The following is a 21,330-nucleotide window of genomic DNA, read 5'->3' as shown; positions in this document are numbered from 1 at the left end:
GTCAAGGCTCTGGCTCTACTTTCTTTTCACATTCCAAATGAAAATCCTGTTTCGTTCATAAATAAGCCGCATCAGACTATAAGACGCAGGTGTCCACATTTCTATTTCCATTCTAGTTTTACTTGTGTAAAAAGTAGCGTCTTAAAGTCAGAAAATTACGGTAGTCACAAATTATTGGGGTGTATCAGGTCACATCAGCATTCAGAATTAATTAAACACATTATTGGGAAAAATTGGGTCTTTTAAATATTTTCTTCAGTGTAAAACATCTTTGCAGAAATCAAGTTGTGTTATTTTTGTATTTATAGTGATTTGTCTTTATGTTGTTGTATCAACTCTCAAAATGGCAGAGGTGGAAAAAAAATGTAATGTGGTGGTCTGACTTAATTCTGGAATAGAAACAGGAGTCACAATTAACTGAAGTGTTTTTGCGGTTTCACCTAAATAGCACATGTCAAGGGCCAACACAGCATATTATTCTCCCACTTTGTCTAGCTTGTCTGTTTACTGGCGTGGTATCGACAAGAATGAAGCATCGTATGGACACGAATGACTCAGCAAAGCTTTTGGGGCAACAATAAAGAGCAACGCTGAATGACGTTAGATTGCGGATGACGAAAGAGTGAATCATCCACTCAAGCCTCTGTGACCTCCACATTTTTGATGCACTACCAAATATATTCTATTCAAGTGTTGTACATTCTCAGAAATGGATGGATGGATGTTTAAGCCACCATATTAATACCAATGCAGCAATCAAACATCTGAGCACTAGGGGAGGCTAGCAACACAGCAATACTAAGAAAGATGTTTCTATTTGTTCCAGTATGATTTTTAAAAATTATTTAAAATGTAAAAAATGCATTAAGGCAGAGTCAGTTTGGTTTGGGAACAAAGTTATTTAAGGCACACCTTAAAAGATACAGTAGAAGAAACATACAGTGACAAGTGAGGGACAACAAAACCTCCATTTTCAAATTCACAGATCTGTTTGCCTTTGTCTGCCATACACGTTTTAAAGCATACTGTATATTTTACTAACCTCCTCCCTCCCCCACTGACTGCTCCTATTGCAGTGTTGTACGGTTAAAGAAAAAATGTGCAAAATGACATTTACAACAAATACCAACACCAACACAAATCCAAACACTGTGCCCATTTTAGGGTGAAAAAGTGCTAGAAGCATTTAAAAACATACAAATACCAAACTGTGTAACGTCAAGGAATTAACAAGCATGGATAAAAGCCAGTGTTTATTAATTAGAATGTGATCACTGCTAAATCACTGTTGTCGTTGTGCTCAGACATTAGCCTGGGTGGGACTCATATAAAAGTCTTTCTTTGGTGAGAGGAGGAGCTTCATTTAGTTAGTTACTGTCTGATAGAAAAGTAGTGCTTTGCTGCCATTTTATGGCATCTATAGACAATTTGATTTGGGAAGGGTCAGGGGGTCAATATATCCCCCACGAGTAGTGTGAAAAACTGTAGCTGGAGCGTCGGGCTTTGTGCACAACACATCAAATATGAAATTCTGCAGTGGGGGGTAATTCTCCAACCACGACATAATAGGGCTAGCTAAAGCTTCAGAGCCACCTTCGAGCAACTTTCAGTGTCCTCCAATCTACACTGACGGAAACACTACATCAAAGCCAAAAGGTAAGCAGAGCTGCATTTTGCTGGATATACATACATATTAGCGTTAAAAGCGCTAGCTTCTTCGGACCAGACACAAAACAAGAAATACAGGATGTCAAGTGTTCTCTGATGCTTAATCCACACGGACGTTATTCAGATACGTGGCAAGTCTTCTGAATTGTGGAAAAATGCATATTTTGCCTTTTTCAAAATGAAAGTGTGTCGACCCTGCAGAAAGGTCACAAACGACCAAGGACAAAAAAGCTATCTCAGAGCACTGATACAAACCTTCCAATCAAAACCAAGTCTACTATCTTAGAGGTGCATTACCATTCCTGACTTGAAGTTGAACCAAACTAAATGTAGATAAAGTGTCCAGCAGAACATTTGCTCCACAGTTCTCTTGTGAAAGAGCAAAACGTGACATACTGTACATACCCTATCAGTCCTTCAAGGTCAGGGAAAAACAAAAATTCTGCCGTGATGCACGTAAAGAGTCTGTTCACTCACCCTGTACTTGTCAAGTCTTTGCAACATTCGTTGAGGCAACCCGCTTATATCAGTTGCGGGATGGAGGTGCTGATCTACAAACAATGGCGGGAGACAAGGAACAAAATGTGTGTGTGTGTGGGGGGGGGGGTGCTTGAATCCAGTTCTTTATCCTGATAAAAAAGAAACAGGTTCCACATTGTTGTTCTGACCGTCCTCTATTGCTTTACTCTTGTTACTTTTGGATAGTTCAGTTGAGTCTGAATCTGCCGCTGCTCTCTTTGACCTGTACAACAAACATGGTAACAAATGTATTTCTTGTTACCTTGGTTACCATTTTTTTTTCTTTTTCAGGGCGTGTCTTACTTTTCTCTGTTGAAGATGATAAAGTCTCTCTGGATGTTCTCCAAACGTTGCTGCAACTGACCATTCTGAGGAAAAGACAAATATTTTAATTTGTCAAAATCACATTTTAATGCACACACTGGATGAGGGTTAGGTCTACCATCGGCAAATAACACCAAGACCCATTTAATCATTGTAAAGACAGATGTTCAAACTGCTAGCTTGAGCATCGGGGAGTGCTTGGCTGGAAGAGAGCCTGCTGGGGACATTTATCAGTGTCCTTGAGTGCAGAGCAAACTATGAGTACAACTTCAAATAAATGTCAATAACTTCTGTTTTCTCATTTCATGCGTCAGACTCGAAGAGAGTATACGTGCGGATGCGGCAAATGAGTCAAAATGTCAGCGATATCTCCAAAGAATTTCAATCGAGTTAATTCGCCGCTACATTATGAGGTCGGTATTAGGCGAGGAGGCTGGGAGTGATAAAAAGGCGCTTGAAAAAGAGGTCACGCGCGGTGAAGGAGAGTGACAGTGACAGGCAGACAGCATTGCAGAGGCAGTCCCGGCCGGGACAAGGGAGGAGAGCGCAAATAGAAATATGCAAAAACAATACAGAGAAGGGAGGCAAGTAGAGATTACTTCATTTAATATTGATCTGTTACGCTCCAGTTATCATGCTTAAAATCACACAGCTGACATGTTTTTTTTACTTTCTCACATACATGCATCCATCAAAAGCTGCCTGGCAGGATTTTAAGCATTGCACCATGCACAGAACTTTTTTCTTCCTCATATCTTTAAAAATATTTTTACTTGGGCCAAGCATTTACCCCAGCCATGAAAATGATTTATGCTCTCAGTTGGCCTAAACCATTTTCTCTAGTGTTGTGTAAATGTACGAATAACACAGCAAAGCTCACTGGATGCATTTCATTTGAGTTATTGTAGACAATAAAAAAAATACTTTGTTGCTCTTGAACTCAATCTGAAAGCGTCCCCAAGATTTTCAGTCGGTAAAAGAAAAAATATCAACGAGGTCTTTTACAGCAACAACAGTTAACCTAACATTAATCAACGAACAGCATTAGAAGAAAACTTCAATCACTCACAGCCACTTTAATTTCCTTCACTTACATTCCAGTTGGTAATGTGTGTAGACGTTGCGAGCGCACCAGCCGCGTCACACTTGACTGGACGATCAAATTAACCTTTCTCTTCTCGCCTCTGTTTTATATAAACACCCAAAGGGGTACGACTGATTTATGTGCGGGAAAGACGGCAAAGAAAATTGAGGAGCGTGCTATTTGCCTTGCAAAGTCAGGCAGCGGGCAGGCGGCCCATTTGTTGTGATGGTGAGGGAGTCCTTAAACATGTCCTTGACATTCTTATTAGCGACTGGAAGATGGCAAAATAAACTTCTTCAGGGCTCAAGCATGCACGCTGAGGGATGTCGGAATTACCTGCGGTGACCCATCGGAACCCTGGTCCTTGGTCTTTCGAGCCAGCCTTTTTTTCTTTTTGTGAAGAGGTTTGGACTCCAGGATCATTTCCTCCAGCTCAAATGTAGGATCACAGTTTAGTCGCCGTTTCTGTAAAGCCACATCAGCGATTCAAATGAAAAGATGATCATTCCAATAAGCATCTCAAGATTGTCACATTGATTTACTATCAAAATCTAACAGCAACGTATAGCAACTTATTATATTCCCTCCTTATTTGATTGTTTGGCCTAATTTCAATCCGTACTATTCTGTTGCTATCTTATAATTGCTTTTAGAGAGTTGACACAGCGTGAGACCAAGTGGTTTGTGCGGACTAAGCAACTAGGTCTCCGTTAAATCTTAGTCTGCCCTCCGAAAAGAAAATATTGGTGTCGAGATCACGGGATTTACGATTGTTTTTTTTATGTTCCCTTTAGCTACCGACTACGACGGTGATTCATGCGGCAATGGCCTCACGAGGAACGTTTGGTGTTCAACCATGTCAGTTGAATTGTCATGCTCACATTGGGAATAAAGCCCGGGGGAATCTGCTTGCTGAGCACACTGTCCCAACTGACGTCCGACATGTAGTCCAGATCTTGCAGTTCTGCCAGACAGGAAATGCGCTTGTGGACGTCTATGCAGAGCAACTGAAGGGGAGAGAAATATCCAATTCTGAGACATGAATGGTCTGAGCTGCAAGATAGTTTGGCTGATGAAAGGAGAGTCAAAGACAACAACTTCCACTTGGAAGGCAAACGGTGACTGGGCAGATTCGTCAAGTGTGAAGGATAATGATAAAATATATTATGCGTGGAATTCTCCCCTTACGTTCTCTTTACATCAGCCTCACACAGATTCGCAGTCTCTCACACACACACTCGGCCGGAATGCTAATGAGGTGAATGAAGTCTGGGCACGGAGAAATGCAACAGTTAAAACTGCAGTGGATGGCTGCCAAGACTAAACCCTGCATATACACACATCCAGTTGATGAAGACTTGATTGAAACAAAAGCAATGGACTCCAGACACTTCATTATCAGAGGGTCTTTTTGTGTGTTCATCTCAAAGTTCTTAGCACATGAAGAAATATGCAAATTGATGTGGTGTGTCAGTCATGTGCTTTACCTTTCTGAGAAGCGACTTCATCTCTGAGGACCACGCTGTTGGGAAGCTGAGATGGACCTTGTGGAAGGTGTGAAGGATTTCATTGGATGGGGTGCTGGACCTCATCACGTAGGGCCTCTGAAAGCCGGCGAGGAGACGGGAGACAATCTTACAAATGCTTGTGTTGGACTGTCCGCAGGAGTTGCTTTGACAAAGTGGGTGTCTGAAAAGCAATCAACCCCTTTCTGTTTTTTCCCCCCACTCATGCTTCTCCCTCTGGTTCTGTTCATTTTCTGCCCTCTATGAGGACAAATGATACAGCGAAAGGGGACTAAGCGACTCTTTTCAAAACACCAAGAAGCTTTTTGTTTCATCTTCCACCATTCTCTAATGTTACCATCGGTTTTGGAAGAAGTGTTAATATTGGAATTTAGAAAAATCAACAGTCGTTTAAAGTTGAATTACTGATGCCAATTTTGACACTGAAATGTTGAGCAATTAATATCAGCAATCAATGCCCAGACCTGTAGGTGGCGCTAATGGACCTGGAGTATCATCCAGGCAGCTGAGATTGGTTGAAAAGATTCTGCGCTATTCATTATTTCCGTGACATTTTTTTTAATTCCACTTCTCCAGATGAGACTAGCTAAAGGAAAAATATAAACCTCATTTGAGGGAAATCAATTTCAATTACACGGGCCTCAAAATAATCTTGAATAGATTTCCATATGCTCCCACAGCCATCTGTCTCACAGCGTGACTAAAATATTCACCAGTAAGGTCAATCTAAATGTAAAATTCAATTACAGCTTTATCCCCTTCTGTTTTATGGGGACTGCATGGCGAATGGCTTGCCTCAATCACATGAGCTTCCATATTTATTGTCGGTGCGGAGCCGAGCCGAGATGATGCTTGCGATAACGACGGCTTGTTGTTGTTGTTTTTTGTTACCTGCCCTCTGAGCAGCTCGTAAGCTGTGATGCCCAATGACCACCAATCCACTGAGAAGGAGTAACCAGGATGGGAGCCTTCAAAGTTCTGAAATAACTCCGGAGCTGCAACGTGATATAAAATATGGAGTATTCAGAGAAAGCAGGCACTGTGGTGATATCCAGTTAAGAACATTGACGGTAATTTACGTTAGCCCATCAATGACTGCTTGAACATTGAACGTTTATTTGAATTTATTTATATGGCTTCTCTAAAATGATCTGGAACATAAGCCCAAGGCTTTAAATGTATGTGGCTATTTTCTTACCCATGTACGGTTTCGTCCCTGCAATGGATGTTGCCTTGAGGTCATCTTTCACAATGGCTGCAATGTTGAAGTCAGTGAGATGGACGTGACCTGTTCAACCAAGAGATTTAATGTCATGTACTATCCGGCTAAAGTGGATAGAGAAAGACGGAAATATCAAGTCAAAGTAAGCTTGATAGTTCATATTTAATGATGCCTCTGTCTCACTCAGACGTTTCATCTTTCTTGCCTCACTTCTTTTGTTTTAAAGCTTTGATGGAATTTCACGGGGAAGTTTTTACTGCATCGTTACAGCAATTGTCACAACAGAAACCTGTAACACCCTGGATGTCTGAACAATGGTTTAGCAGATTATCTCGTTGCGTACCAGGATTACCACAACAACTGTCAGGAGGTTTATTCCGTTTTAATATTCTCTCTATCTATATATAAAGGAGCTCACCATGTTCATCCAGTAGTATGTTGTCAGGCTTGATGTCTCTGAAGGGAGAAACACAACATCAGCATTAGTTTGTTTTTCATTATGATCGTTTAAAATCAGGCTGAGGTGGCTTGTCCAAATATTCAAAAACATTATTTATCAAGCCCTGACTTTATAGCCAGCACCCTTAGATACATCAGTGATTATATTAGTAGGGATGGTAACATTGAGATACTCTTGAGAATGTAAAGATGACTTCAATGGAAGCCACCTCATTGTGTTTTCCCTCATTACAGTCAGCTGCCCCGCAGGAAGCTGCCAGTATTTAGCATATGAAAGGCCACGTCGAGCCGGGCTTTGTGCTTGTGCCCCATGTGGCTGACGTTAGGAGCGCGGTGCCGAGCTCGCCGATGCCCTGGCAGATCAAGCGGTGCGTGTGCACAGGTGGGAGGGTGAGAAAGGTCGCTCATGTAAGACTTAATTAGCTGACATTTGCCTCAGAGCCTAGTGGGTCGGAAGTGACAGAGAGAGACACTGGGTCTGACTCAGACTGGATGAGGAGGGGCGCTCTTGAAAGAGGCCGGGATGACATTGTCAAGGAAGGACCCAAACAATGCCGATGGGATGAGAAAAAAGTGAATTAGATATGAAGCTCTAAATTCAATATATTACATAGATGAGTCCATTTGATAAGAGCTGTCTGAAACTGTCAGTCACTTTATCACGAACGATGAGATGATAAATCATTAGCTTTCATCAAAGCTGACATAACATACCCAAGAAACCTCTTCACCTACAATATGATTTTTTTCAAACTCATGCAGGACATTTTTTTTAGCATTCCTGCAAATTAAAACAGCAATAAAAGCGTGACGGCACCGATAATCTTAAAATAATAGGATGCATTAGGTTTTTAATAAATTGTAAGAGGAAACACTGTTGACCAAATCAAGCGAGTATAAATAGCGTCGTCGGAAATGGGTTGGCACAGAGAAGCATTCGAATTGATTGTAAAATGCAATAAAGAGGAGGAATAGGATGTTCAAACATATCTTTTTTTGAGTAAAGTGAGAAGACGTGTGCGGTTTGCTTGGCGCAAACTGATCCGAGCATTCTTTTCTCTCGCTTGACGGGTTCTACAAGCTATTAGCAGGATCTAATGGCCTCATTACAGCCTGCTATCAGAGGCAGAGGGGTAACTGAAAACCTGTACGTGGGTCATAAGATCCTGAGTTGACACCGGAGCTGGCCTACGAGGACCAAGCCTCGGAGATGCGTGGCTCAAACAAGCATACGTCACGCTCACCCGTTTTTTCTTTTGGGCAAAGGAGCACTGACACGTGTGAGAATGGCGCCGATGCACGTATGTGAGTGTTTTCTCACATGGGGGCACACTGTGTGTCTACCCGCGTATGAGATGTTCATTCCTTATTCATTAAGGAGAGCTGAGTGCGGCTGCTGGGTGATGTCAGGGTTGACAAGTTTGGAGAAGGCACAAAAATAAAGCCAAGGTTAAAATGCACATCTTAAGTACACAACCTGTCAGTCCTACCATGAGTAACTCAGAGCCGTCCATCTTCTGCCTTATTCATCTTGTCTGCATGTTTTTGTTGCAGACAAGACAAGACAGTTTTCAGCAATTAACAATGTCTGGTAGATAGACATTCGTTGATCTTTTTTTTTTTTTTTGAGGCACAACATTCAAGGAGCTAGCACCAGCTTGCACCTTAATCTGTATTTATGAAACATGAGCGTATAATTCCCCCTCGTCCTCCCTTTCGGTCTTTTTTCATCTTTACCCAAATGTAAAATTAATGCGCTCGAAATGGCTAGCGGTGGTATCGGTGCTTGGTATCGCTATCGTTGAGGATATGAGTTATTGGTATCGATGGTGAAAATAAATGGTATGGAACATGCCTACTAAGTAGACAGTCTTAGTGGTCACATCTGTGTGAAATTCTTCACTCAATTTCCATAGAAATGAGATGAACGTCTCATCTCATTTCAAACTAATGAATACAGATTGAAGTGATGTTGATTTTATCTCCGCATCAGCTGGCAAGGCCGGTAATAAAATAGAAATGATCACTTTGACGTAGAGTTACATTTAAATTTCACTCAATGGACCGAACGGAATTTGCAACTTAATACTACCGTCCCGTTTTATTTCTCTTCTCACTCTGGCTGATGTTTAAGAAAAACGGATGAGGTCATGCAATTTTGCTACTCATTAGTTATTTCTATTCTCCATTACTGTGATGTTTCCTGTTATCATGATAAAAGAACGGGATTGCTTTTTCTTGACTAGCGGACGTTATTCCTCCAACACTGGAACGAACATGTTTGATTTAGGCTTTTCATGCTAAAAATATAGGTGAGGATCATTGTGTGCCGACACTTGAGGTGTTGAATGGACGTAAATGTCAGGGAGGATGGTGCAATTGAGCTACATTGTACGGTTGGGAAACCCCGTAAATTTAGGCTGACAGCATCATGGAATAAACACTTGATGCAATGACACCATGAGTCGCAAAATTCACAACTTGCTCAAATGTAGCCTATTAGACAATACAATCGTACCTCGGCTTAAGCCATATATTCAACAACACAAATAGAGAAAGTATAGTTGCCGGATTAAATCACTTTAAAAGGGAGGATTAATCGTCCTGTGAGTAGTCTCAGTTGAGGATTTGAGGACTTTTTTCTAGAGTTTGGCAGCAGCCGCCATGTGGCTCGCCACGCTTAAAAAGCACTTAACCTGCAGTTTACAAATTAAATAAGTCTTTATCTTGCACATTTTATAGTAGCCACAGTCTGCAGCCAAGGGATAACGGTTGTGTCGGATGGGACCTTTGCGTCAAGCTATTTTAACCTTTCTGCACATTGACTAAGCAGTCTTTTTATGGCTGAATAAAATACATGTGAGCAGACACCAGGGAAATGCAGTTGAACCTGTGATGACCTCAGATTTGAATACATTTTCCTCCTTCCATTAAAGGGGGAATTTTTCAGCGTCATTAAACATGGATTTGAACATTGAATATTCAATTGTATTCCAATTTGGAATTGTACTGACAAGTCATCAATTGAGGAAAAATCTAACCTGTGTATAATGTGCTTGGAGCGCAGGTATCCCAGAGCCAAAGCCAATTCGCAGATATACAGCTTGACCGTGCTCTCGGAGAAATGAACGTTCTGCTGCAGATGATAGCGCAGGTCTCCTCCAAGGAGCAAATCTACCACCATAAACATGTCCTCCTCATCCTGGAAGGAATACCTGCAATAGTGGAAGATGAACAGTCACATAATCAGATAATCAGAAAGATAATCAGCAGTCTGGAATTACGTTCCAAAATGTAGATGTAATTTTTTGGATGATTTTGATAGGTGTCAAACTTAAGACACGGGGGCCAGATCCGGTCCACCAAGTCATTTAATATAGCTCGCCAAAGCAAATCCTGTCAACTGTGATGTCCCATGAATTTCTTTTTAGACCATATTTTCTTGTCGATGGCAAATTCAATATTCACTCCATGGTATCTTCTGTATTCGTGTCAATTGCACTTTGTGTGAAAGGCAACATCTGAGGGAAGTCCAAATCAGCATGCGGCTGACTACTTTGCTGTTGCAATGATTACTATTCAAGCTTCTCGCTGATGTGATGCCAAACTACTCTTTTCCAACAATTCGAAACATTCAGCCTGGTTTTGACATAACCACACACTTGGACAATGTTATTGTTGTTGCTTAACACACAGGGATCGAAAGGTGATTCGCCTGCATGGGTGGTGATTTATTGAGCTGACTCCAAATTGTTTGTTCGGGGCTCAGATAATGCTGATTGGCCTCACAGGGCAGGAAGAATATCTGCCAAGGTTGGAAAGAGGATACATACATTGCCTTAGCACTTTTTCTCTTGTACAGCTCACACCAGAGCATTTGAATGCGGAAGAAAATTATGACATTAAGTCAGTCAGTGTTTTGACCACACAATGGTACTACGCTTTCAGAGAACCACCCAAATACCAAAACATGATTACAAATCTCCATTCTCTTTGAATTCCACTTTTAAATTTCACCCAAAACATTTTGCTTGTCACTCATCTACAGATGAACGCAAAAAAATTAATATGCAAGCTTTGATTAAAAAAAAAAAAAAAAATGCTGAGGTTGTAGTCAGCAGTGTGAGCCTGCTAACAATGTTCCAGCACATTAATCATTTCAATCGTCTCATTATCTCTCTCATACTTTCCACCTCTCCTTCACAGACATTGATGAGTAGAGCGTAAATATCTTTTAACCCAGTTAGTCAAGGTTATAATGAGGCAGAGCTGTCACATGCATTTAGGAGACACAGCTACTGGATTGATTGGCAGACTAATGCTCTCCTTTGAACACCAATTTATTTGTGTCAAATATTTGGTATTTTCCCTTTCACTACGGGGAATGATGTTAGTTCTGGTTTGGAATCTGGCCTCCGGATAGCTATGCGGAGTGGTTGTCTGTTTTTTTTCACTCCATACTCTTCTTTCTAAAATACGCTGATTAAAAAAAAAAAAAAAATCCTTCATGTTTTTGAATTTCCATTAGCAGTTTTTTTTTTTTGTTCACAGAGCAACAGAAGAATGGGGACAAGAGCTTCTGGACGTCTTCCCGGTACCGAGGCAGCTTTGGAACATTGTCCTCCTTCTAGCCGTCTGTGTTTTTCTGTCTGTCTGGTTGTGCCTCTCGTCTCACATGTGTTTGAATGTGACCGCTTTGTGGCCTCCAGCCAGCCAATCCTGAGGGAGCGCATCCTGCATGGAGCTTTTAAGAGAAGCAGAGGCACCGCAGGCCACTTGGATAATGGAAGTCTCACAGCAGCTTACAGGATAATGTCCTTACAAGGAACTCCTTTCCTCTCTTTTGTATTTAATAGACATTCTTTACAACATTACTGTCAATTCTTTGATAAAAAAAATCAATCGGATTATGGAGGAAACTTGGAGGGTGTTAGAGTCCAATTCTCAAACATTCAACTGAGACTTAGAAGAATTTACATATTCTCTCCAAAATGTGTAATTCTATTTATGAATTACGTAATGATGATTCCTGGAGGAATTTCTTTTGTCATGTGTCATTGCTTTCAAGGCATTGCTTTGATAAGAAAACACAGGAGCATGAATAGAAGATAAAACATAGATGTTGAAGGCTTGCTGGTACAACCCCCCGAAGCAATTTAGGCTTTTACTTTTCTTTGTACAGTTGAGTCCTGTAGCAGTTATGCTATGATTTTTTTTTTTTACGATAGCATGTAGTTGTGAGTGGGGTTAGCCCTACAAAAGGTATGCTGTATGTTTATAAAATGTAATCAGCTGATAAATCTGTAATCGTTTTTTTCTGCCAAAAATAAACATCAACACCGGCCTCCAAAGAATCTATATTGGGCGGGGCCTTGACAAAATTAATTAAATTCTCCTCCCTTTTATTTTGTTTTTGCTTTAGGACAATGATGTTTTCCAGTTTGGCCTGAAAAAGCAACAATAAGTCATACAGGCTTGATTAAAAAAATGATTCTCTTTTGTTTCCATAGTCCATAAAAGGGGAAAAAAAATCTGTTTATCTACATATAGCTGGTGCGTTTCATTTGCCTGCAGGTAATCTCTCAGTCTTTAACCTTGAACGCAGGACAAACATGTGCCAGCTCAACACAAGCCAGCGAGTGGGCGGGTGGGCGGGCGGGCGGGCGAGCGAGAGCCGCTGACCCAAGCACATCTCCAGAGGAAAGCACCTCTCCCCTCCCAGGGGGGGAATTTCCACTGCCAAAAACATTCACTTTCAGACTCTTCCAACGCAGCACGCCGGAAAACATGCGCTGTCATTGTTTGCCCCATAAGTCAGAACATCGCCCGCGTCTGGAGCCTCCTCCGAGCTCAGCTGTCCTTAATTTCCTGTATCCCGTCCTCTCTTTTCGCTATCCCTCCATCTTGACTTGTTTATGGCTGAGATCGTTTCTCTCCGAGCAGACTTTCTGTCAGTGTTGTTTAAAGATATGGCGTAACATTAGGGCGATCCAAAACAGTGAATAAATACATCAAAGTGATAGCAATTAACTGCAAGGGACTGGAAGAGCTTGTTGGTTTTCATTCAGCCATGCCAGTTTTTCTTTCCTTCCATTCTCTGGGTGGCAGAGGCGTGCTTATCAAAAATAAATGAAGCCTTTCAGACAGTAACCTAACAAAGCGCACATGTGAAGCATCTCCGAGATGTCCTTCTTGATGCTCAATACGATTTCAAACCATGATCACCGAGTTGCTCAAAAGGAGCCCCGTGACTCACGTTGATGATTCGTAATCTGAAGGCTGAGGCTGTGTCCTTAAATTCCCCAAAGGCAGTGAGGCAAATGGGTTGGAAAAAAAAAATGAAGCTTGAGAGGAGCAAGCAAACTACTTTTTTTTTTCTCCCCCCTTTTAGCTACTTCAAAGGGATGGGGTGATGCGCATAAAGGATTGTGGGTGTTCATGACTCACCACGGACTGAACACCATTTTAATGGGTCGTTTTGGCTTTTGAGTGTATTTCAACGCGCTGATGGACAGTGTCGCGATGACAATGCCATAGGGAGGAATTTAAATGGCTTTTGCGGTCATGAGGGGAGGCTGTGCAAGTGGAAATCAATGAGGTTCTCACACAAGGCGATTTCGGCCCACTGTAATATCTCTTTCATTCGTATGAAATTTAATAGACTGAGTAAAGACGCATTAAGAGAACAATAAAAACACTAGTAAGGGATATTTACCAGATGTTGACCAGAAAAGGATGCTCCAGGTTCTGCATGATCTGCAGCTCTTTCAGGACGTTCCTCACTTCGTTCCGCTCCACACATTTTAACTTGTTCATGTATTTCATAGCGTACATCTTCTTGGTGTCTTTCTTCTGCACGATGCAAACCTGGGAGGAGCAGAATTATTTCAACGCGAAACACTGACAATGATGGAATTGTTGTCATCTATTTGAACAAATGTATTGGATTGCTTATGTTTTGAGGTGTGGAATTTTTAAAAGACTGATTTCAGGAGTGCTGTAGATATGGGCCTAGTAATATTTTCTTTTTTCTTATTTTCAAAATCCTGTAAGTAAAACGTTCTTGTTTGTCGTCGGATAATTTTGCTTATTTTAGGTATTATTTTTTTCTGCCTATTTTAAGTATTATGTTTCTCAATTTAACTTTGTTTTGTGCCTATATTAAGTAGTATTTTTCTCAGCCTAACATATTTTTTCTTAAAATTTCCAGAGGAATTTTTGCAGTGCAGTGGAGTGGAGTAGGGCAGCAACAGCAGCAGCCCGTAAGAACCTGGATCGGGATTGGCTCTCCATGAAATAAATGACATCGGGGTGCTTACCGTCTTTTGACAGTAAGACTATAGCCGCTCCCGAAACGTGCGTCTGTGCTACAAGCATCAATAAGCTAGTGATTACCGTTATCTGTTATCTAAGAGAGTCTTGTGTGGAGCAGCTGGCGCAGTTAATCAGCCAGAGCCTGATCACATCACTCCCCCCATTGAGCAGCTTGCCATGTACCGTGATTAGACTGCTTATCTGCCGTCAGACAGAATGTTGATGCTGTACAGTTGGCCACATTGTTAGAAGTCATTGCACATGACCCCCCCCCCCCCCCCCCCCAAAAAAAAAGCTGATGTGAATTATTCCCCTGCACAATACAGCTCAAACAAATCTCAAGACTGTAAATGACGCTGGATGGGTGCTGATATTGTTTAGTACAGAATGAATGAAATGTTTTTAACATCATAGTTTGGATTTCTCACCAATGGCTCAATATAGAAATTGTAAAAGATTTTTATTCTTGCCATGATTTTTTTCCCCCCCACAATGGTTAACTTCGTATTACATTTGTTCGCTGGTTACGAATATTAAAATGTAACTTTACTAACAAGATAAAATAAAAAGCTCACCTTGCCAAAGCTTCCTTTTCCTATTGCTCTGAGGATCTGGAAGTGGTCAAAATTGACTGTGGAAAAAAAGAAGGAGAGTCATTTATTATTATTATTATTATTTTTTATTAGTGCTTTCCTTTTTTTGTTTTTAATTGAAGCTACTCTTTCACACACGCAGGCACACACATCACTCTCATCCATTAACCAGCACTGCCATTTGAAACAGGATGGGCTGTTTGTTTCCGGTTACCATGACGACAAAGGGAATGAGATTTTCCCCTCTCTGCACTTTCCTCTAAGAACTGGACAGCTGCTGGACTTTTCACGTACTCATCTGAGCATCATTTCTCCATATTTACACAAAGAAAAGTACACACACTTTGGATTTGACAGTTCGGATTAGTTTGCCACGTAACACTTTCTTTTTTGCTTCTCGTCCTAATTTTTGTGTACTCAATTTACTCCCATAGAGGCTTGATTTACAATTCATATTTCTAAGATGGTGCACACATACCTCATTCTGTTCACACCAAATACAGACACACAGCATGCATAAACATTCTCATTTCCCCACTGAGCTACCCGAAGATTCTTTGCTTGATGGCTTTTTCGGAGAGACAGCTGCCTGCAAGTGGATGTACGGAAGCACTTTCGTATTGTTCCGGCTTTAATACGCTATGTTAAATGATGGAAACATGAGCAACAGAGCGTGTAATTAGTGCAATCCAAACAGGAGTGTAATTGACACGTTGACAGCCGTACATGGAGTGTGGAAGTCATCAAAATAAGGAGCTCATTTGCTTGTCACTTTGCGTTTGACTGACATATTGAATTGATGTAATCTCTGTAAAGGGCTTTTGGTTGTGACCCATCGAAATGATTTTTTTCTTTTTTGTGTGAGTGTAATCTCCACTATAAAATGTCATCATTCACACTGAACTCAAGAGATTGGAGTCATCACAGTGGGAAAAAGCCTTTGTATGCTAGTCGATCTCAGAATTTTGTAGGATATTGTACAAAAAGTCCAGCAGCAAAGTACAATGGTGAATATTTATTTATTTATAACCATTCTAAAGGATACTGGTCACTTCTAGCATAATTCCAATCTGCAAATTATTTAGACAGTTAACTGTAGCAATAAATAAAGAAATAAACTTCTGAAAATCTGAATATCTTTTGTTGAGGGACCCGGATTAGGTTGATTCTATTTGGATTTGAACCCCATAAAGCAGTTATAGAGCCACAAGGGAAGATCAGGCCTCACGTCGTTACTCCAACCTCGGCAACAAAGCCCTCAGGCCGATGTGGCAAAGCGAGGTGAATAAAGCACCATCAGCAGTAAACAAACGTTTAAAGCACAGTCGCCTAGTTACCCAAGGTGGAAAATATATGTAGCACATAGGGGATACATATTTCATCCCCAAAGGAGATCAACGACATGTCCTGGCAGGGTTCAGTGTCACATGCATGCCTCATTTTGGATCAATTCATGTGGGCTAAGTGTTAGCTGCGCAACACCTATTTCAGTCTGCCCCATCTGACGCAAGCCAGGAAAACCTTCCCTTATCTGTAACCATAGTAGTGTCTTCACAAGATGTGTTCAGAAAAAGAAAATTGGTCCTTTTTGCATAAAAACCAAACATTTTAATTTGAACTTGACTTTGGTTTGTCATAACATTATTATCGGGATACGTGGGAAACTTTGAAATTGGCATTTGACCAAACATTTCAGGAGAACAGTATGTTTCAAAACAAATCAAACTTGATGGCCCGGTGTCATGCGTGATTGCACACAACATACTGCAAACCCTCAGCATGCCTCCAGAAATCAAAGTTTAGTCAACCTCCAAGGATCATTTATCATTTTTTACCATTCATTTTATATCTAACCCTAACATGCTTGCAAATGGATCCTTTGCTATAATTTGGTCATGAGGTCATGGAAATAAAATCCCATCAGTGGAGCTGAACAAGTTAAAAAATAAATTATTGATGAATGATTTCCTTGGGAAAGTTTGCTTCCAGTGAAAAGGGTGTAATGTTAGTGGGTGTGATGCAGTCATTTGACAAGGGCAAATTGTGTGTGCACATTTAAGTGACAAAGAAAACTAATTAATGGAAATCTTATGCAGCTATCCGGAAGACCATCCCTGCAGTTAATAAGGCCATGAGCATGTCAAATCTATCATTTAGAAGTGCATTTCTGATTTAATCAACATGTCAGACTGACTTAAGTTATAGTCTGTGGGATGCTGCCAAACACTTGGATCAATACATTCAAGCATCTTCACACAGAAATGGGGGACACCTTCAAACTGTTTGCAAATAGTAAGACTGCAGACTTTCTCCCACGAATGCCAGTTCTTTCTCCAGTGGTGGGCCACAGTGCTATCGGCATGTAAGTCAGAAAAGTTTCAGGACTAGTATCACAAAAAATATATTTCCAATCCAAACTACAATATATGAGATTTTAATCTTCCTGGCTGATGCTGGACAACCTTTTCACTCACTCTACACAGATCTTTTTGTTTTGTTTCCACTCACATTCACATGTATGGATAATTTCAAGTCTTGAATTAAGCAGACATGTTTCTGAAATGGGAAAACCATGCAAGCAGGGGAGAATATGCAAATGGTAGCAGATGTGCCAACCATTCTTCCACGTGCTGCCTCCTTGAAATATGAATATGAAAACTGTTGCTCCTCGTCACTCTCTATGCATGAATAGGTCATGCTGCACAGAGCTGTCGCCATATGGTGTCATTGAATTTTTTTTTTAAATCTTTAAATCACATTATGAAATGGAATCCTAATCAACCAGACTTTTTCTTTCTTCTTGAAAACCTTTCACCTTTAACTAGCGTCATTTTTTTCTGGTGCAAAAAGCCCTTAAGCCTTTTTTATATGTAAGATGAAATATCTTCTACATCAAAGTCCAGTTCAGTCCAGTCTCTTGAGGATCACAGCACAGCATTTTTTTTTCAACACGATTTCAGCCACAAAAGTACATGAAGAGGTTTTTGGACTCTTCAAAGGTAAAACTCACCCTCGTCGGTGTCACCCGTGATGGGAGATTTGCTGGACTGTCCAAGCCCCATGGCGACTCCTCAGTCAGCCTCTGCTTCAGCTCCTATGGCTTAACTCCGCATCCAAGAGCGGGATGCTCTCATAGCCTGGTTAGCAACTCTTCTCAACCTTGGCACACACGGATGCAACCCTGCATCTTCATGGGCAGGGGGGGGAGCACAGGTGGTCCAAGTCCTACAAACGCATTCACACCCTTTTTGAGATTTGCTGTCCCGTCTTCACTGATGTCTGGAGGAAGTGCAGGTAGAGCGAGGTCTTTGGAAGGAGATGGGTTGATGTCTCTGGTGACTGTCTAACCTGTGTGGGGAGAAGGCAAACGTGACATCGTGAGTGGATGGGAAGGAGGGGGAACTGGAGGCGGCGCATAAAGAGCAGAGTGAGGCAAATAGCGAGCAAGAAGAAGGGCGTCTCATGCATAAAACAAAGTGTCTCAGCATTGAGCAGTTCTTCAATTGTGACAATGTACAAGAAAACTTGTCGCACAAGTGTTAGTATTTAAGTGTTTTTTGAGTGCCAGAGGAGAACTGTTGTTTTCCTTTTTTCACACCCTGCCTAACTGGTTTGTAAAAAATGCAATTGCTCAAGGTGCAGACTTCCTACAGTTATAGTTATCCAACTTGTTTTTTTTTCACCCCCTAACTCTAAAACAAAATAAATTTCTAGAGTCAACAGGAGAAAAACAGTACAGGTGGCAAATTATTGGAACCCTAAAACACAATAATATAGCTTTTAATAGTTGTTTTTATTTTTAAACAGTGGACACCTGGCCAACACACCAAGAACTGTACTTATGGAGATCAGTTCTGCAGTGGCCTCCAACCACTGGACGCACAAATGAATGAATGGTTGCTATTCTAGCTGGAGTGGTGCTCGATTGTGTCCTCGAAATGCAGTTCTTGAATGGCATGAATAAAGTGACATGCACGTGTGGTGGGTGGGGAATCTTTTTTTTTTTTCATGCAATATAACTCACAGACAATATTCTCCCAAAACTAGTGCGTGGAGCCGCATCCGCACAGAGGACACCCTTGCGCAGAAATGATGATGGTGATGATGGTGACGAAGAAGAAGGGTGAAGCATGCACTGAATAGAAAGTCCCCCACGCGGGACAAGTGCGGAACACGTACCTCTCTGCTCGCGGAGCTTATGAGCATCTGCCAGGCTTGCAAGAGAGCAACAGTGCTGCTCTGAAAGCCTCACTTATCCGGAGCTTGCCACAAAAAAAAAAAAAAAAAGAGAAAAAAAAGACAGAGAACAAAAAGGTTGCGTTTTCCGGAGGATGTCAGTCGTTTTGTTCCTAAAAGAGCGCCTGATCTCCACGTTGCCGCCTGTGCTGTATGTGCTTCTTCTCACCAGGGTGGCCACGCGTCTGGGGTGGCGCGCACACGTCCGTGGAGCAGTGACGCTGGCTGACGAGCACGTTACTCATGCACCCACAGAGAATGAACCTGATAATGGCTTGTCACCCTTCAATTGACTGCATTTTGCGCAACTGACACCTTTAACAGCTTGTTTGTGACAATTGCTTCAGCAAAACCGTTTCTGCAGGCTGCAGCTGCATCTTATCCTGATGTTAATTGCATTGCATATAAAAAATAAGTGGAAATTGTTCCCATATATCTGCCCTCAGAGTAAATGCTAATTTAGTGTATTTAAAAGTTAAAAACAACTGAACTGTATTTCAATGTACCGTTGAAGGTCGACAACAGTGATCAAAAAAATAGGATGATAGATGTTCTTATTGTTGCCAACTTTATCGTTCTCAGAGTCCTTCCAAAACACGCAATGAGAAATTTTAAAGTGGGTCAATCCGCCCTCCTGCACACAATAAATATGCTGACCGCTTCACACCAGGCCAGTCTCTCCATTTGGAAGTGAGACACTATTAAAGCTGATATGGACAAGGACACGGTTTCTCTCACCTGGATACAGAAAGAGTGAACCAACTCAGCTGCCTCAGCAGGCTGGTCCTGTTTTGAAACCGAATTTGTCTCCCAGGAAGTTAAGGAAGTGTAAATAAGGAGGACTTTGTTGCAGAGTATGTGCATACGTGTAATACTTGCAGACGGACTCAGTATGAAAAACATGGGAGAGTGGCTCCCTCTACTGATAGAAAAATGATACAACATAAAACCACATTTTGCATTGATTAGTCATATGGGATCTTTCTTACATCTCATTTCAGTCATTAATATTTCATTAAAGCTGCAGTAAAGCATGATCACCTTGGCTATGAAAACCCAAAAGCTTCTGTAAATCCTTTATTGTACAATTACTATTTTTTGCATTTGATGTAATTTAGCAATGCAATTAATATATTGTATTAATTGCATTTTTTTTAGACTGCAACACATTTTCACATCCCCTTGTATTCATTCGTAATGACCCAATACTTTTGTCACCCTCTGCATCTGATGACTCATCTGTGTCTCAGCTGCCTAGCAAGCATGAGAAATAATGAGAGGTGTTAACCAGTAGTGACAAAAGCCAATGGCAAAACACCTGCTGCTTGCTTTGCCACAGCCACAAAACAAAATGTGTTGACGGCTTTCTCAAAGATCATGTTGGGTGAAAATAATATTTGTCATACAGTGCCCGCCATATGCGTCTGGGGACGACACACGCTTGGCTTGGATTTCAAAACAAGTAGAGAGAATTAGGAAGTTCAGTGGAACATGAAACAGGAAGCAGAGTGGCTGCTGTTTGTCTAATGGCTCATGAAACAGGGATTAGGATGTGGATTATGACAAATATTCAAGATTTCCAAAACGTCTGATCTTCCTTTCATTTTTGTGCCGATGTCCTCCTGTCTGGGAAATATTGCTATGGGCCATTATGGGCTTTTGTAGTAAAGGTGCACATATGGGTCAAAAGATTTAAAAATGTCCATAAATTGGCTCCATGACTGACTAATGTCTTTGTTGTCATAAGCTAAATGCTTTCTAGCTTTTCTCTTGCATGTCATTTGTCTGCGCCTAAGGGGAATGAATGGATGAAACCACATTTAGTAAAATTGGTTTAAACAATGACACCCATGCGGCCCACTAATTAATGAGCAGAGAGCCTTCACCCGATTGGCCTGTTCAACCTGTTGAGAACTGTTCGTCTCGCAATTAATTCATTGGCTGAGCTTTGTGTTCATTCCAAGGAGAAAATGCAAATGAGGCATTCACTCTACCTCATTCTGAAATTGCTTTTGAGAACTTGAATTTTCAATTGTGAGTGTGGTATTCACATTTCCAATTCTGGGTAGTTGTTATGAGACTTTCTAAATGACCATGTGAACTTTACACAATTTTGCACATTATAGAGAAGCGTGGAACATTCCTAGACTAGAAAATTGCAAAAGAAAATCTGTTCTCAATTCCTTTACCTGGATAAGTAATCTCAAATGAATGAATTAATGCATGCAATTGACTTGAGGTTATGATCCAAATCTGCCACTAGAGGTAACTAAAGTACTGCAAACAGAATTGTGCTGGCCTGCAACAATTCATCAATTTTTTGACACAACACTCGTCCATCCCAAGTGATACTAGACGTCAGGACCGCTTCAACTATCCATTCTA

The 21,330-nt window shown here is 41.1% G+C and overlaps 1 protein-coding gene across 4 annotated transcripts; it reads right to left on the bottom strand.

Annotated features, from left to right (window-relative positions):
• Window positions 1-879: 879 nt before the first annotated feature.
• stk32a (serine/threonine kinase 32A) lies at window positions 880-21,315 on the bottom strand. Of its 4 annotated transcripts, none has more exons than XM_088399207.1 (14): window positions 19,684-19,840; window positions 18,889-18,971; window positions 17,720-18,057; window positions 14,692-14,747; window positions 13,518-13,669; window positions 9,844-10,017; window positions 6,762-6,799; window positions 6,320-6,409; window positions 6,013-6,116; window positions 5,083-5,199; window positions 4,477-4,602; window positions 3,932-4,060; window positions 2,491-2,555; window positions 880-2,410 (listed from the first exon to the last, which is right to left on the bottom strand). In XM_088399207.1, exons 3-14 carry the CDS (start codon window positions 17,769-17,771, stop codon window positions 2,293-2,295), a joined length of 1,221 nt encoding a protein of 406 aa, XP_088255333.1. In that variant the 5' UTR covers window positions 17,772-18,057; window positions 18,889-18,971; window positions 19,684-19,840; the 3' UTR covers window positions 880-2,292. The 4 variants fall into 4 exon arrangements, with proteins under 4 accessions (XP_088255333.1, XP_088255334.1, XP_088255335.1 ...); XM_088399208.1 differs by lacking the exon at window positions 19,684-19,840 and adding an exon at window positions 19,115-19,347; XM_088399209.1 differs by lacking the exons at window positions 18,889-18,971; window positions 19,684-19,840 and adding an exon at window positions 21,135-21,315.
• Between the last annotated feature and the right edge of the window lie 15 nt (window positions 21,316-21,330).

Source organism: Syngnathus floridae, chromosome 15 (genome assembly GCF_059516105.1).
Source record: "Syngnathus floridae isolate MCC-2025c chromosome 15, RoL_Sflo_1.0, whole genome shotgun sequence".
Classification (NCBI taxonomy): domain Eukaryota; kingdom Metazoa; phylum Chordata; class Actinopteri; order Syngnathiformes; family Syngnathidae; genus Syngnathus; species Syngnathus floridae.
The sequence above is the reverse complement of the archived record's forward strand: the minus strand, read 5'-3'. Positions and strand labels throughout refer to the sequence as shown.

Coding starts and splice junctions, on each gene's coding strand:
- stk32a (XM_088399209.1), bottom strand. CDS start 17,771: ATGGGGCTTGGACAGTCCAGCAAATCTCCCATCACGGGTGACACCGAC. Junction 6,800..9,843: donor TCCAAGCACATTATACACAG/GTTAGATTTTTC, acceptor TTCTCCCTTCAG/AGACATCAAGCCTGACAACA. Junction 4,061..4,476: donor CCCCGGGCTTTATTCCCAAT/GTGAGCATGACA, acceptor GTGGCTTTACAG/AAACGGCGACTAAACTGTGA.